This window comes from Mesoplodon bidens, assembly GCF_964165515.1.
Source record: "Mesoplodon bidens genome assembly, chromosome: X".
NCBI lineage: Eukaryota > Metazoa > Chordata > Mammalia > Artiodactyla > Ziphiidae > Mesoplodon > Mesoplodon bidens.
Window position 1 is genome coordinate 41,061,194 of NC_138163.1, and position 13,747 is coordinate 41,074,940.

General features: G+C 36.4%; 1 protein-coding gene across 2 annotated transcripts in view; it reads left to right on the plus strand.

Moving 5' to 3' along the window:
* Nucleotides 1-13,747, plus strand: part of LRCH2 (leucine rich repeats and calponin homology domain containing 2) — a 105,672-nt gene that overhangs the window by 41,524 nt on the left and 50,401 nt on the right. For both annotated transcript variants that reach the window (XM_081221569.1, XM_081221570.1), the window contains exons 3-6: nt 2,071-2,197; nt 5,917-6,022; nt 6,106-6,242; nt 11,266-11,399. In XM_081221569.1, the coding sequence (XP_081077695.1) occupies nt 2,071-2,197; nt 5,917-6,022; nt 6,106-6,242; nt 11,266-11,399 (504 nt within the window). The remainder of the gene's footprint in view (nt 1-2,070; nt 2,198-5,916; nt 6,023-6,105; nt 6,243-11,265; nt 11,400-13,747) is intronic.

Consider the following 13,747-nt stretch of genomic DNA (forward strand, 5'->3'; position numbering starts at 1 on the left):
GATAAACCTGCTTCTTAAGGGAAGAAAGGAAGCCAATTTTTAAACTTTCTTGGTCTGAGGGAGATTAGAATGAGTTTGTATGTGCCATTCTTTTTCCTGTTTAGTTTTTATTTTGGTGAGAAGATCTTGAGAAAGTTGTAAGATAATTTTTTAGCTCTTTCTTTCTTCCTGGATTCTACTCTCCTTTTCAGTGGAATCCTCAGGAAGATCCCTGTGTGCTCTAGACAGACCACTTTCCCAAGGATCCTACCTGATCCTTAAAGTGCAAGGGTTGTGACAAGCACCTGGCATATTTGACATTCCACCAGTCTGGCTAGGATTGCTGGTCTTGGGGCATTATCCTTTTTTATTAAAGTCTGTGCCATGTGATTAAAGCTAGTCTAGTGTTTCTGGACATCTTCTGCAGGCATAAAATGAGGTGAAAGGTCTTTAAGTCCCCCCAGTGGGGTAACATTGGGCTTTTGTTGCTCTGCATGTTACACAAAATGCTGGGTACAAGTCTATAAATATCACTTTGAAAAGCAGGAAAAATAATAGCAAATTGCTAATGAGTGCTTGGTAGTATGTAAATATAATGATGCACTTTATATATTTTGGTAGTAGGATTGTCTTAGTCCGTTCTCTTGGTGCTGTAACAGAATACCATAGACTGGGTGGCTTATAAACAACAGAAATTTATTTTTCACAGTTCTGGGGGCTGGGAAGTTCAAGTTTAAAGTGCCAGCAGATTCGTGTCTGGAGAAGACTTGCTTCCTGGTTCATATAGATGGCTGGCTTCTAGCTGAGTCCTCACATGGCGTAAACAGCAAGGGAGCTCTCTGGGATTTTTTTTTTTTTTTTTTTTGCGGTATGCGGGCCTCTCACTGCTGTGGCCTCTCCCGTTGCGGAGCACTGGCTCCGGACGCTCAGGCCCAGCGGCCATGGCTCACGGGCCCGGCCGCTTCACGGCATGTGGGATCCTCCCGGACCGGGGCATGAACCCGTGTCCCCTGCATCGGCAGGTGGACCCTCAACCACTACGCCACCAGGGAAGCCCCTGGGATTTCTTTTTAAGGCCACTGATCCACCTCCCTAAGGCCCCACCTCCAAATACCATCACATTGGGGATTAGGTTTCAACATTATAGTTTTGAATGGGGAGGACACAAACAGTTAGTCTACAGCAGGGATTGTTTGGGTCAGTCTGCATTGGCATGTAAATTTGACCAAAATTAGTTTGAGGGTAAGGGACCCAGAGCCAAATTGCCTGGATTTGAATCCTGACTCTTCCACTTACCAGCTCTGTGACTTTGAGCAGTTTACTTAATCTCTTTTAGACTTTTTCTTCATCTGTAAAATGGGCATCATGATAGTGTCTATCTTCCTAAAGTAGGTTGTTTTGAGGGTTAGTCAAGTTAATTCATGTGAGGTGCTCTGAACATGGCCTGCCGCATAGTAAGCACTCAATAAATGTTAGTTGTCCTTATATTTAAATGTATGCACAGAGACAGGAATGTTGTATCAACTTTGAGCTGAGATAAAGGTGCTAGTAGACTGTTCTACCATAAACCCATAACAAAAGCAAATGGGTTAGGGTTACTACATGTTTTTAAAGATATAATTCTATTCATTCTTTCATAAATTTGAACACAGCACATGCAAATTTATCCTTGGAGCCTTTCCCTAGAGGTGTAGAGGTATTGAATATAGTGAAATTATGCCAGAGAGCAAGGTTCTAGCAATTTCTAGCTCAGAAGAATGATTCTAGGTTTTGAGGGCTGGTGGTGTGTAGGACAGTATCATAGGTAACAGCACAGGCTTTGCAGTCGGTTGTGCCTGGGCAAGTCACTTAAGCAATTTTAACCTTTATTTTTACTTGTATAATGGAGATAATAGTCTTGTGGGGTTACTATGAGGATTAAGTGAGATAGTGCATGTAAAGACTTTAGCCTGTTACAAAGTAAGCACTCATTAAATGATAGTTACTATTTAGTGAAAATTTATTTACTTTTGAGGTGATTTGTTCTTTTTCAACATAACATGTCAAGTTTCAGACATATTTCTCATAATGAGACTTTCTTATTCTTTTCAGTCGAAATCTTTTATCAACATTGCCAAAATACCTATTTGATCTTCCCCTTAAAGTTTTGGTCCTCAGTAATAATAAACTGGTATCCATTCCAGAAGAAATCGGGAAGTTAAAAGATTTAATGGAATTGGTGAGTAAAATAGTTGCATCGATTGTATATAATATGCATAATACATACCTTTATATTTCCGAAGATTAATTCCTTTATGGAATTTCACTGTAATTAAAAAAAAATAACTTGGTATATGCCTAAGTTCACTTTAGTGAAATTTTGAGATACCATTGCTTATGTCTGATTTTAGCTCACAGCTACAATAAAAGCCTGGTTGTTCCTCAGTCCTAGTGAGGTTAGAAGGCTTGATTACAAGTCTTAAATGCTTTCAAACAAATAAGCATTTGTCTATCCATCTTGTGGATGGTAAAGGTCTTAGACCAGGAAGAGATAAGGTGGGGTTTTTTTTAAGGTTTTTCAGGGCTTCTATGAAAGCGTCGGAGAGAGGAGAGTACAATGCCTACAAACAGTAGAATTAATAAAATGACCTTCCTCTCCTATATCCTTGTGTGATTTTATGACACCAAGATAAATGGAACCAAGATAAAATGGAAAGAGGCCATTTATATAATTGATTATAGAAATTGATATAATTGATTATAGAAATATAGGAATAATTTAAAGTAATTACTTTGAACGTACCATTGTAGGTATTAAAGGACATTGAACTCTGAGAGAAACATAATCAAATCTTCAAAGCACTGAGCTGTTTTCACATTTTTCTGTTACTTCTACCTCATACAATATACCATGCTGTTTATTTTTATTTTCTGTTTTATCTTGAGTAATGCTTTCCCAATACATAGATTCTTTTAAAAAGTGTTCATAAATATGACTTTTTAATGTGTGGAGGGCCAAAAGTTTTCTTGAGGAATTTATGTACAGTTTTATAATGGGAAATTAATGTGCAAATAGAATGTAAGGAACAGAAATTTCAGGAATGTCTTTTTTTTTATTCATTAGAGAATACCTACATGTGCAATTGTAATGCTAAGAAACTTCCTTGAACTTAGTCTTGTTATGTTGTAGAACCACAGAATTTTAATATTGTAAGAGGTCTTATAAGTGATCAGATATAACCACTTCTTAACGCAGGAATCCCTGACACATCTAGTTGTATATTTTCAATGGTGGACAAATCTTCGCGTGTGTGTATCTGAGGCAGCCCTAATTCTCTTTCGCAGAACTTTGTTATCTTTCTTATTTTTAATTAAGATACATGCCCCTATCACTTTTATCCATTAGTCCTGGGACTACCATGTGAAGAAGTATAGATAATGACAACTTTTCTTCCCTTCGGATATTTGTAATCTGTTGTGTGTCTGCTGTCCATTTTACCAAACTCTAAGACCTGTTTTTCTGTAGCTTAAACATCTTTATTTTATTCCTTTTCATATTTTCTGTATTTCTATTCTTTATTACTTTTTATTTTTAACTATGTCTATACTGAAAATGCTCCCTTTTATTAAGGTCTCTTTTAATGTTACACTCACAAATGAACAGAAGATGCCAGATGTGATCTAACAAATTCATATTACAAGGGACCCATTACTTTGCCCTGCACACTGTTAACGTTTTTAAAGATTTTATATATATATTCTACTTTAAGATTCTGTGGCTCTGTAATTTCTTTTTCATTCAGTTTTTGGCCCTATGTTCTAAATTGTATTACATGAGATAGTTTTTGGATAAATGAAATTTCAAAAATATTTAGGATTTTTATATTTAGTGTAGTATTTTTATTTAAATAGAATGTGAAAAAAATATTAACCGTTATTTTAGTAGGCACTATAAAATTATTGTGCTTTAAACTCTCAAAATTAGTAATGGTGGGTAGGTTGCATTAGGCTGGCTAATTGACCATTTTAAATCACACAATGAATTTGTGGGTATCCCCTGTCATTGGAATGTTTTCCCAGGACACTATTCCATAAGAGTGTGGTAGCCAGCTATAGTGAAGTTCTGTCATTAGATCTAGGAAATACTCTCAGGCCTTCAATCCCCAGCAGAGTATTTTGTAGAGTACCCATTGGGGAGTGGGTCAGTATCCTGTGCCTGGGTTTATTTCTTCTGGGAAGTGGCAGCTACCTGTCAAATTTTTATGGATTTTTTGTATGGAAATCTTCAGTATTAGGCACCTTCGGGAGGAAGCCATAGTATTTGCTTTAATGGGCATTTTTCCAAAATTTTATTATCCATCATTTGGACAATAGCCTATCTTCAACACAACAGCTAAGGTGATCCTGTCAAAACATAAGTCAGATCATGTCATACCTCTGTTTAAAAGTTTCTGGTACCTGCCCATGTCTCTGAGTAAAAGCCGAAGTCTTACGCCTCCATCCATCCTAGCCTTCCCCTTGCCCACTTCCCTCTAGCTACATGGGATTCCTTGCTGTTCTTAGTACATGTCACACATGCTTTGCCTAAGAGCCTTTACACTTATTGTTCCTTCTGTCTGGAATATTCCTTTCTTATGTTTTGGCGTGGCTCATACTCTCACCTCTGATAATATTGCTCAAATATCAACTTCTTCATGAAACAATCTAAATTGCTAATATCCCTCCCCACTATTACTAGTACTGCCATTTTCCTTTACCCTGCTCTGTTTTTTTCTTCCATAGCACTTATCACCTTCTAGCATATTGTATAATCTACTCCCCCTGTTAGAATGCAAGTTCCATAAGGAGCTATGAAGGCGGGAATTTTTGTTTGTTTTATTCATTGATGTGTCCCCAGCACCTACAACAGTGCCTAACAAATAGTTTGTATTTGATAAATATTTGTTGTTGAATGAAGATGCCTTAGATATAGTTTGAAAGAAGTATATAGGATACATTTTTTAAATCATCTGTGGGTTAGATGATTAGATATTATTTAATATTCTTTATCTTCTTTTGAATTTACCCTCCTGCCTTTTTTACTTTTGATAAAACAATATATGTATGTGCCACTCCTCTCCCTCCAAGCTAATGTCAGTTCCAGAAAGTTGGAAATTGGGGGCAGTTGCAGTACAACATGAATTTCATTTGCAGTGTGTCTGGAATGACTGCTGCCTGAGATCTTGTTGCAGGTTTTTCTTCCCTTTTTTTTTGATGTGATAGTAAGAAAGGGGAGGGAGAGGGACCACAGGTGAATAACTTAAGCTGTGCCTTTATCCTCTTATTATGGAAAGGTGGTATTGTTTACCTTTAAATTGGGGTTTGCATTTTAACTTAACCCTGAGACATTTCTGATTAGATCTCCTAGAATGCTTTTTGGTTATGATGTGAGCCACAAAATTTTGAGCTTGTAATCCCTCATGTTTTGTATCCCTTTGAGAAATAGTTTAGTTAAATCGATTCTGACCATGGTCTTTGGTTCTTCAGCTCACATCTGTAAATCCTTGACTTTCTTAGCTTCTGCCCAACCAAGTATCTCAAAACAACTACTATAATTGACAAATTATCACAATGATTGATTGTTGTCTTTCATTTTACCTATGAATGAAGAGCACCTGGATCATCCTTACTTCTGTTTTTAGTTGGTAAAAGTGGTCTTTAGTTGAGATTTTCAAAAGGCTGACTTATGTAGTACTAAGTTGTAACCTGACATTTTTGCACAGAAAAATATATGTTAACTGTGCTGGGTTGATTTCGCGATGTAATATAAATGGAAATCTGCCTGATAATCAATGTTTAGAGAAATGACATTAGAGGTGACTTTTACTAGCTATTAGCCATGTGCTTTAATTTAAAAGTTGAAATACCTCTCTAGTTCTCTGTTAGTTTGTTATAATTTTATTTTCTTGTTTTCCTTAGGATATTAGCTGCAATGAGATTCAGGTTCTTCCCCAACAAATGGGAAAATTACAATCACTTAGAGAGCTAAATATAAGAAGAAATAATCTTCATATATTGCCAGATGGTAAGATGCTCAATGTTCTTACTCACGTGAATAAGAGAGTACCTATGTAGAATTTAATTTAATTATCTTTTATTCCTGAACAGAATTAGGAGATCTTCCCTTAGTCAAGCTGGATTTCTCTTGTAATAAAGTGACCGAAATTCCAGTTTGTTACAGGAAGCTGCATCATTTACAAGTAATAATTTTGGATAACAATCCATTGCAAGTACCACCAGCGCAGGTTTGTAATTTTAAAAAATGATACTTGTTTCTTCTATTTTTATTAAGAATTATATCTGTTACTGGTAAATCAAAAAGCATCAGAATTAAGTCAATTTGTTTTTGAGGTATTGTCTCACAGAGTTTTTCTGAGAAGTGACTTTTTCATTTTGGCAGGAGGTTTAGCGTACTTTCTAGAGAATAGGATTTGGATCACCCAGATATCAGCTTTCTGCTTGTGAACTGATAATTCTGGTTGTCTGTGTTATTTTAAAAGGATAGACTATGGAGTCTCTACCTCTGTCCTACTCAGGTATATATCTACTTGAGATTTATTGTGTGATTGATTGGAATACATTTTTAGCACTGACAGGTGGAATCATAACAGAAAGAAAAATATACAAGTGGAAAAGTTTTAATTCATACTTTTAGTTTGAGAATTAAATCCACGTGGAATCCACTAAAATGGTAGCATAGGAATACACTAAGCTGTAAACCGACGAGGACAAAGAATGAGACAGAAGAGGACAGCAGGGGAGAGATGGCAACAGAATTTTGGAAAATGGAAAATAAGTGAAATAGTGGTAACTAGGATCTCTACTTACACGGCACAAGAGTATCAGGCTTAGGAGGCACATGGCAGTGAAATGCCAGCCTGCACTCTATTTCTAAGCCACGTGCCCTGGCACTGGGTTTGTATACATCCAGAAGACAGGTTGCCTTTTTCTTCCTACAAAGGTGCATTCCACTCATTGCAAAGGAGGTACCTTTTTAGGCTGGCTGGTGTCCTGGTAGTAGCTGCCCTAGCAGGATGGGGAAAGCTGAAACTGTGTCTGCTGTGGGAGAAGGCAACAAGAAGCAAGTTGATTTTACTGTGTTAAACATGGGAATGGCTTGAGTGTTTCTTTCGTGATTATTGAAGGAATCATGTAACTACAAATATAGGTATGAAAGACTGAAAACATGAAGGTCTGTAGAATATCTAAGGCTTTGATATCCAGTAAACTTTCTGAATGATTGGAGTGTTCTATAACATGTGATGTCTAATACCATAGCCACTTGCTATTGAGTACTTGAAATATGGCTAGTGCGACTAAGGAACCAAATTTTCAATTTAATTTCATTTTGATTAATTGAAATTTAAATAGGTTTACATGACTAGTGGTTAACGTATTTGATATTACAGGTCTAAGTTGACACTCTGATTCTTGTCCTTAGCTCCACAGCTACATGACTTCCCCTCCCTTGCCTTAGCAGAAGCCTAGGGTTTACTCTGAGGAGTAGGTGGATTCTCTCAGATTCTCCTCCTCAGCTCAGCAGCCAAATGAGTATCATTCTTTGCCTCAATATAAGCCTGGAGTTTACTCTTTAGAGCAGCACTGTCTATTAGAACTTTCTGTGATTATGGAAATGTTCTAAACCTGCAGTTTGGTAGCCACAAGTGGCTAATGAGCACTTGAAAGTACATAGTGTGACTGAAGAATTGCATTTTTAGTTTTATTTAGATTAAATTTAAATTTAAATAGCCACATGTGGCTAGTGACTACTGTATTAGACCACACAGCTATAGAGAGACTCAACCAGAGTCAGGGGCTCCAGGTACAGCTGTGGGTAGGGGTGAGACCCCATACTGGAAACAGTGAATGCTTACATACTGAATGCTGGGACTCTCCAGTAGATGTCTCTTGCTTGGCTCCCAGAATACTTGCAGCCTCTCTTATATATCTCAGGCAGAGTTGGTGGATTTCTCTCTTGGTAAACTGACTGAACTAGGAGAAAAGACCTATAGATATACTGATCGCTGGCAGGCCCCTGAAGAAGTGTGCAGTCACTATCTGAAATCTTGACAGTGAGGCTCACCATTGATAAACTTCTCCCTCATACATAGAGCTTCCATTTGGCTTCTTATTGTTTCACTTTTGAAAGTGAACAGACAGCAGTGGATCACTAGATATTGCAGAAATAATTTCTAACATGAAAGACAGACCAAAAACACTGAAAGGCTTCCATTGAAACAAAATGGGTCACATTCATAGCGGTGGTAATCAGAATGACTTCTCAGCAGCAGCATGGGAAGCTAGAAGATGTTAGAATGATGCCTTCAAAGACTGAGGAACTATTTCCAACTTTATAAAGTCAAACTATCAGTTAAATGTAAGATAGAAAAAAGTTTCAAACATGAAAGATCTCAGAAATTTTAGCTCTCCTGCACCCTTTACTAGGAAGCTAGCAGAGGGTATACTATATCAAAATGAGGGAGTAAATTAAGAAAGAATTCATGTCCAAGATAAGCAGGTATGCATAGACCTAGAGAGCAACAAGTCAGTTTGGAATAGGGGGATTGTCTCCAAAAAGAAAATAGAAAAAGAAGAAAGAAATTGATACCTGACTTGATGTGTTTGTCAATATGGAGTGATGTTTTACAGTTCTGTCAGAGTCAGGAATGAATTAGTAATAGGCATACATAAAATTATGCAAAGGAAAAAAATGGGACAAGTAGTCATTTTAGGAAAAACAAAAACTTACAGGAGAAAGGAAGTATAATCTAACTAATCTATGTAGTTCATCTGTGAATATTTTCTTGGTCATAAGATTGTACATACTGGATTTTGATTTAATGAAAAATTGTGACATAGTTACAATAATAGCAGAGATTTATATGGCACTTACCATGCTCCAGGCACTGTTGAAAATGCTTTACATGCATTAATTCATTTCTTATAGCAACCCTATAAAACAGGTACTGTCATTATACCTCATATAGGTGGAAACAGAGGCATAGATGTTTAGTGACTTGTTCAAGGTCACATGGCTAGCATATGGTGGAGCCTGGTTTCAGACCAAGGTAGTCTGATTCCAGAATCCATGCTCTAACCACTATGTTATGCTTCTGAAGAGGGAGGAAGTATGTTTATATGAGTTGGTAAGGATTGGGGATGGGAGGAAGGTGGTTTGATGATATGTGATAGTGGTGGTGATCTCGTGGAGACAGCAGTGAGCGATGGCTTGAAGCGAGATCTTAATTCCCTGCCCCAGGAATTGAACCTGGGTAGCCTGGGTGAAAACCAGGAATCCTAGCCACTAGACCACCAGGGGCTAGAGGCTAGAAACAAAGTTTCCCTGGCTCTTGCCACGTTTGAAAGCAAGAATGTTTCAAGGAGGCAAAAACTGTAAAAACAGGTACAAAGTTTAGAGACACAACACAAGTGGGAGAGCACTCAGAGAAACTGTTAAGACAGAAGCAAAGCTGAGATACACACCTGGAGAGAAAGGGTGTGGGCGTCCTCCCTAATGAGCAGGAGCGCACCAGAGAGGTGATTCAAATCACTTATATAGGGCAGTTCTTCCAGGTTTCCTCTGGCCAGTCATCTCGCTTTGCCTGGCTCTGAGTCCACATTTGGTTTAACTCAGGGTCTTCTCCTGTGTGCACATGCCTCTTTCAGCCAGATGGATTCCAGTGCAAGGATTTCTGGGAAGTTGACCAAACATATTATGGTCTGGCGCCCCATCCCTTCTCTGACCTCTGAGGAACCTTTCTGCGCGTGTGTAGTTGGGGAGGTCTCCTTGACCTCAAGAATGAGAAATACATGGTCTCTTTATCTTTCATCCAAGCAGGACTCAGCTCCTCCTTGCTCCTGCCATTATCTTTTTATCTTGGAGTATCTGTCCACAGGGGACAGGTTCCAGCTGCTCAGCCAGGGGCTCATCTATCTCATGCCTCAGTGGTAGTGGTAACATAAGGAATCTAAGTCCTCATCTTCCTTAGTAAGACCTCAATAAATAAAATATATAATTGAAAAATAAAAAAATAGCATTAGACCCATGTTATTTATAAATATGAAGGTAAAAAGCAGAAACCAACTGAAAGAGTTGAATGTGGGGACTGGGTCTTAGAGATTGAAAGGGGTGGAATGGGGGATTAAGTTTTTGTTATCAGTTTTGTAATTCACTTTGATTTTTAAAACTATGTACATGAATTATTATGATATAAATTAAATTTACAAAAGAAAGTAATTTGCCATCATTTAATTTGGAAATAGATAATTTTTAAAAATAGTTTGGACAGATAATAGGATACATTTTAATTGGTAATGTATTTATATTCTAATAGCTCAGATGTTTTAAATTTTCCTTTTAAATGAAGTTTTTTAGTGGTCAGGTCAGATCTGGTATCTATTAGGTTTATCCTTTCTACGTGGAATGATAATTACATTTTAATGTACTTTTCTTACTGTTTTCTTTGTTCATTGTTTTTGTGTGTTGCTAGGTTATGTGTGCCCATAAAATAAAACATTTTTATTCTAATTTTGGAGAAATATTTATTCGATAACACTTATGGTGACTGTAGTTAACCCTTTGTAAAGCTGACTTACTGTTTTCCTACTGTCCATTGTCTATCTTTTTTATATAGAATATCTTCTTTCACATAGTATTTTTCCCTTCGTTATTCCTTTTCTTTATCACCAATGAAAATAACTTTTCAGGATATTGTCTTAGTTGAATTGACCATTTAAAGCTTTATTTTATTCTAACTGGCCTACCGTCACACCTTTCAACAAATTCATTTTTCCTATATTTACATTCTTTTGATTAGCTCTCTTCCAGTGTTTAGCCCAATGACTTAGTGATTCCGATGAGATTACTTTAAAGAATTACATGGATTATTATTGTTTTCTGTTCTCACCACTACAGTGAATATATTTCTTTTCATTTTTTTCAAATAAAGGCAACTTTCATGAATTATAAATTTTATATTGTTTACTGGTTTGTACATTGTGCTTTTAACAAAAAAACCCAGTGAAATACAGAAAAATTAACTTATTTTTTCTAGTAAGAACAGAGACTGCAATAGAATTTTAGTTGATATCAGTGTTGTCAGATTTTTTTCACCTAGTGTCAGAAGTACAAATTATTTAAATATGCAAAGTATCTCTCATGATTGTTATGTCTCCAAATAATTTGAGATTATTAAAATTTATCAATAAATTGGTAGATGACATTTATATTTGGACCTATATAATTAAATCTTTATTATTTACTGACAGATATGTTTAAAAGGTAAAGTACACATATTTAAATACTTAAATATCCAAGCATGTTGCAGAATGGATAAGAAACCAGATTCTCTGGATCTTCCATCACTGAGTAAAAGAATGCCCTCCCAACCTCTCACAGACAGGTAATGTAATATTCTGACAGTCTCATTTCATGATGATTGTGTCTTCTTTCCATATAAAAGATACTTATTAATCTCAAGTGTACTGAATATACTTAGACTGATTGGCCCAGTGTTAAATAATTGGCTGAAGTGAAATATCACCATCATAGAATGAACTTTTGGTATACTAGAATACATTTGGAATTTTCTCAAAAATTTATTATTAAAGCTTTTAGTAGTAAAAGGTAAAGATTTGACACTATAGTACAGAAACACTAATTTCTCAGCACTTGACAACTGTTAATTTACTCCTGTGATCACTCTGTTGTACGTTTCAAATAACAAGTAGAATTTGACTTTGAGCTGAGGTTAGCGGAAGAGCAAGACATTTTGGGATACCTTTCACCTTCATATTCTTTATGTCAGGATCAAAGTTGAGTTACCATTGATGTTCTCTATGATATTGGTGTTTTTCTACTCATGAGATTTTGAAATGTTAGATTTGATATTTTGTTTTTAATTCATCCTTTCGAGATGTAGATTGGTTTGAACAATTTTATGAAAACATAATTCCGTCTAGTAGCATGGAAAATAATTTGGACTTGGATGAGAGTATACTGTTGTTAACAGTGCAAGTTCTTGAATTCACAAATAGGACTTTTTCTTGAATATTTTTGTTGCCTCAGTAGAATTAAATATCAGAACATTAAATTTAGTTCCCAAAGATTATTTTGTTTAATATTATAAATGATAGTAGACCAAACAATTCTATAAAAATTAGAATTAATTTATATACTAATCTCTATTCGTATGCTTTATATTTATTTAAAAATTACTTTAGTAACAGCATTCATTGTATTAGTCATTTATTTATTTTAAAAATATCAGTTGGGGCTTCCCTGGTGGCGCAGTGGTTGAGAGTCCGCCTGCCGATGCAGGGGACACGGGTTCGTGCCCCGGTCCGGGAAGATCCCACATGGCGCGGAGCGGGTAGGCCCGTGAGCCGTGGCTGCTGAGCCTGCGTGTCCAGAGCCTGTGCTCCGCAATGGGAGAGGCCACAACAGTGAGAGGCCTGTGTACCGCTAAATAAATAAATAAATAGATAGATAGTAAATAAGTAATAAAATAATAAAATAAAAAAAAATTAGTTGAATGCTTACCGGCAGGTTCAGGGTATGTTTTGTTGAATTATATACACATTGGCCTTGGCCCTCATGAAGCTCACATTCTAGTGGAGGATGTCAGTCAGTAAATAAAGCAAGAACACACACACACACACACGTATAATTTCAAATTGTGGTGACTGCTTTGAAAGAAAGGAACAGGTTTCAGGAGTGTGGTCAGGGAATGTCTCTTTGAGAAGGTGAGGTTTTAAGTCAAGACATGGAAGGAGAAAAGCTAGCTGTGGCAAGAGTGAGGGGAAGAGCATTTCAGGCAGAAATAATGCCATGTGCAAAGGCGTTAAGTTAGGAAGAAACTTGGTGTGTTAAAAAAACTGAAAGGAGGCCAACATTGTGGTACAAGTTGATTTTGGAGAGGTAGTCAGGGCTGAAGTCATGTGGGGGCTTTGGAGGCTGTGGTAAGGAGTTTGAATTTTATTTAAAGTACAGTGGGAAGTCATTGGACAGTTATAAACAGGAGAATAACATGATCTGAATTATGTTTTAAAAAAACTATTTTGGCTCTTACAGAGAGAATACATTGGAAGTATACAAGAGTAGAAGTACAGGGACTAGTTAGGTTGTTGTGGTACTGCCAAGAGATCAAGGGGTCTTGAATAGGGTTATTGCAGTAGAGATTAAAAGGAGTGGACAGAATTGAGATATATTTTGGAGATGTTCTCTAGCAGTGCCGTCCAATAGAAAGGCAATGTGAGCCATGTAAGTAATATTAAATTTTCTTGTAGCCCACTTAAAAAAAGTAATAAGCAGGTGAAATTAATTTTAATAATGTATGTTACTTAACCCAGTATATCATATGTCATTTCAACATATAATTAAATGTAAAAAATTAGTAAGTTATTTCACATTCTTTTTCTTCCTTTTAAATCTTTGAAATCTAGTATGTATTTTACATTTATAGCATGTCTCAATTTGGACTAGTCACATTTCAGATGCTCAATAGCCATATATGACTGGTGGCTACTGTATTGGACAGTGCAGGTCAATAGAGTTTATTTATGAGTTGGCTTTTGGGTGTGCTTATCTCTCACTCACAGCTGGTACTGAATTACTTAGAAAGTTCTCGTACTTTGAGTTTCACACTCATGTTCTTGGCTATATGGTTCTTACTACTTTCCGTGCCTTGACTATTTTGTGAACTCTTTATTTTACATAGGCATTACAGTAGCTATACTTATCATCAGCTTT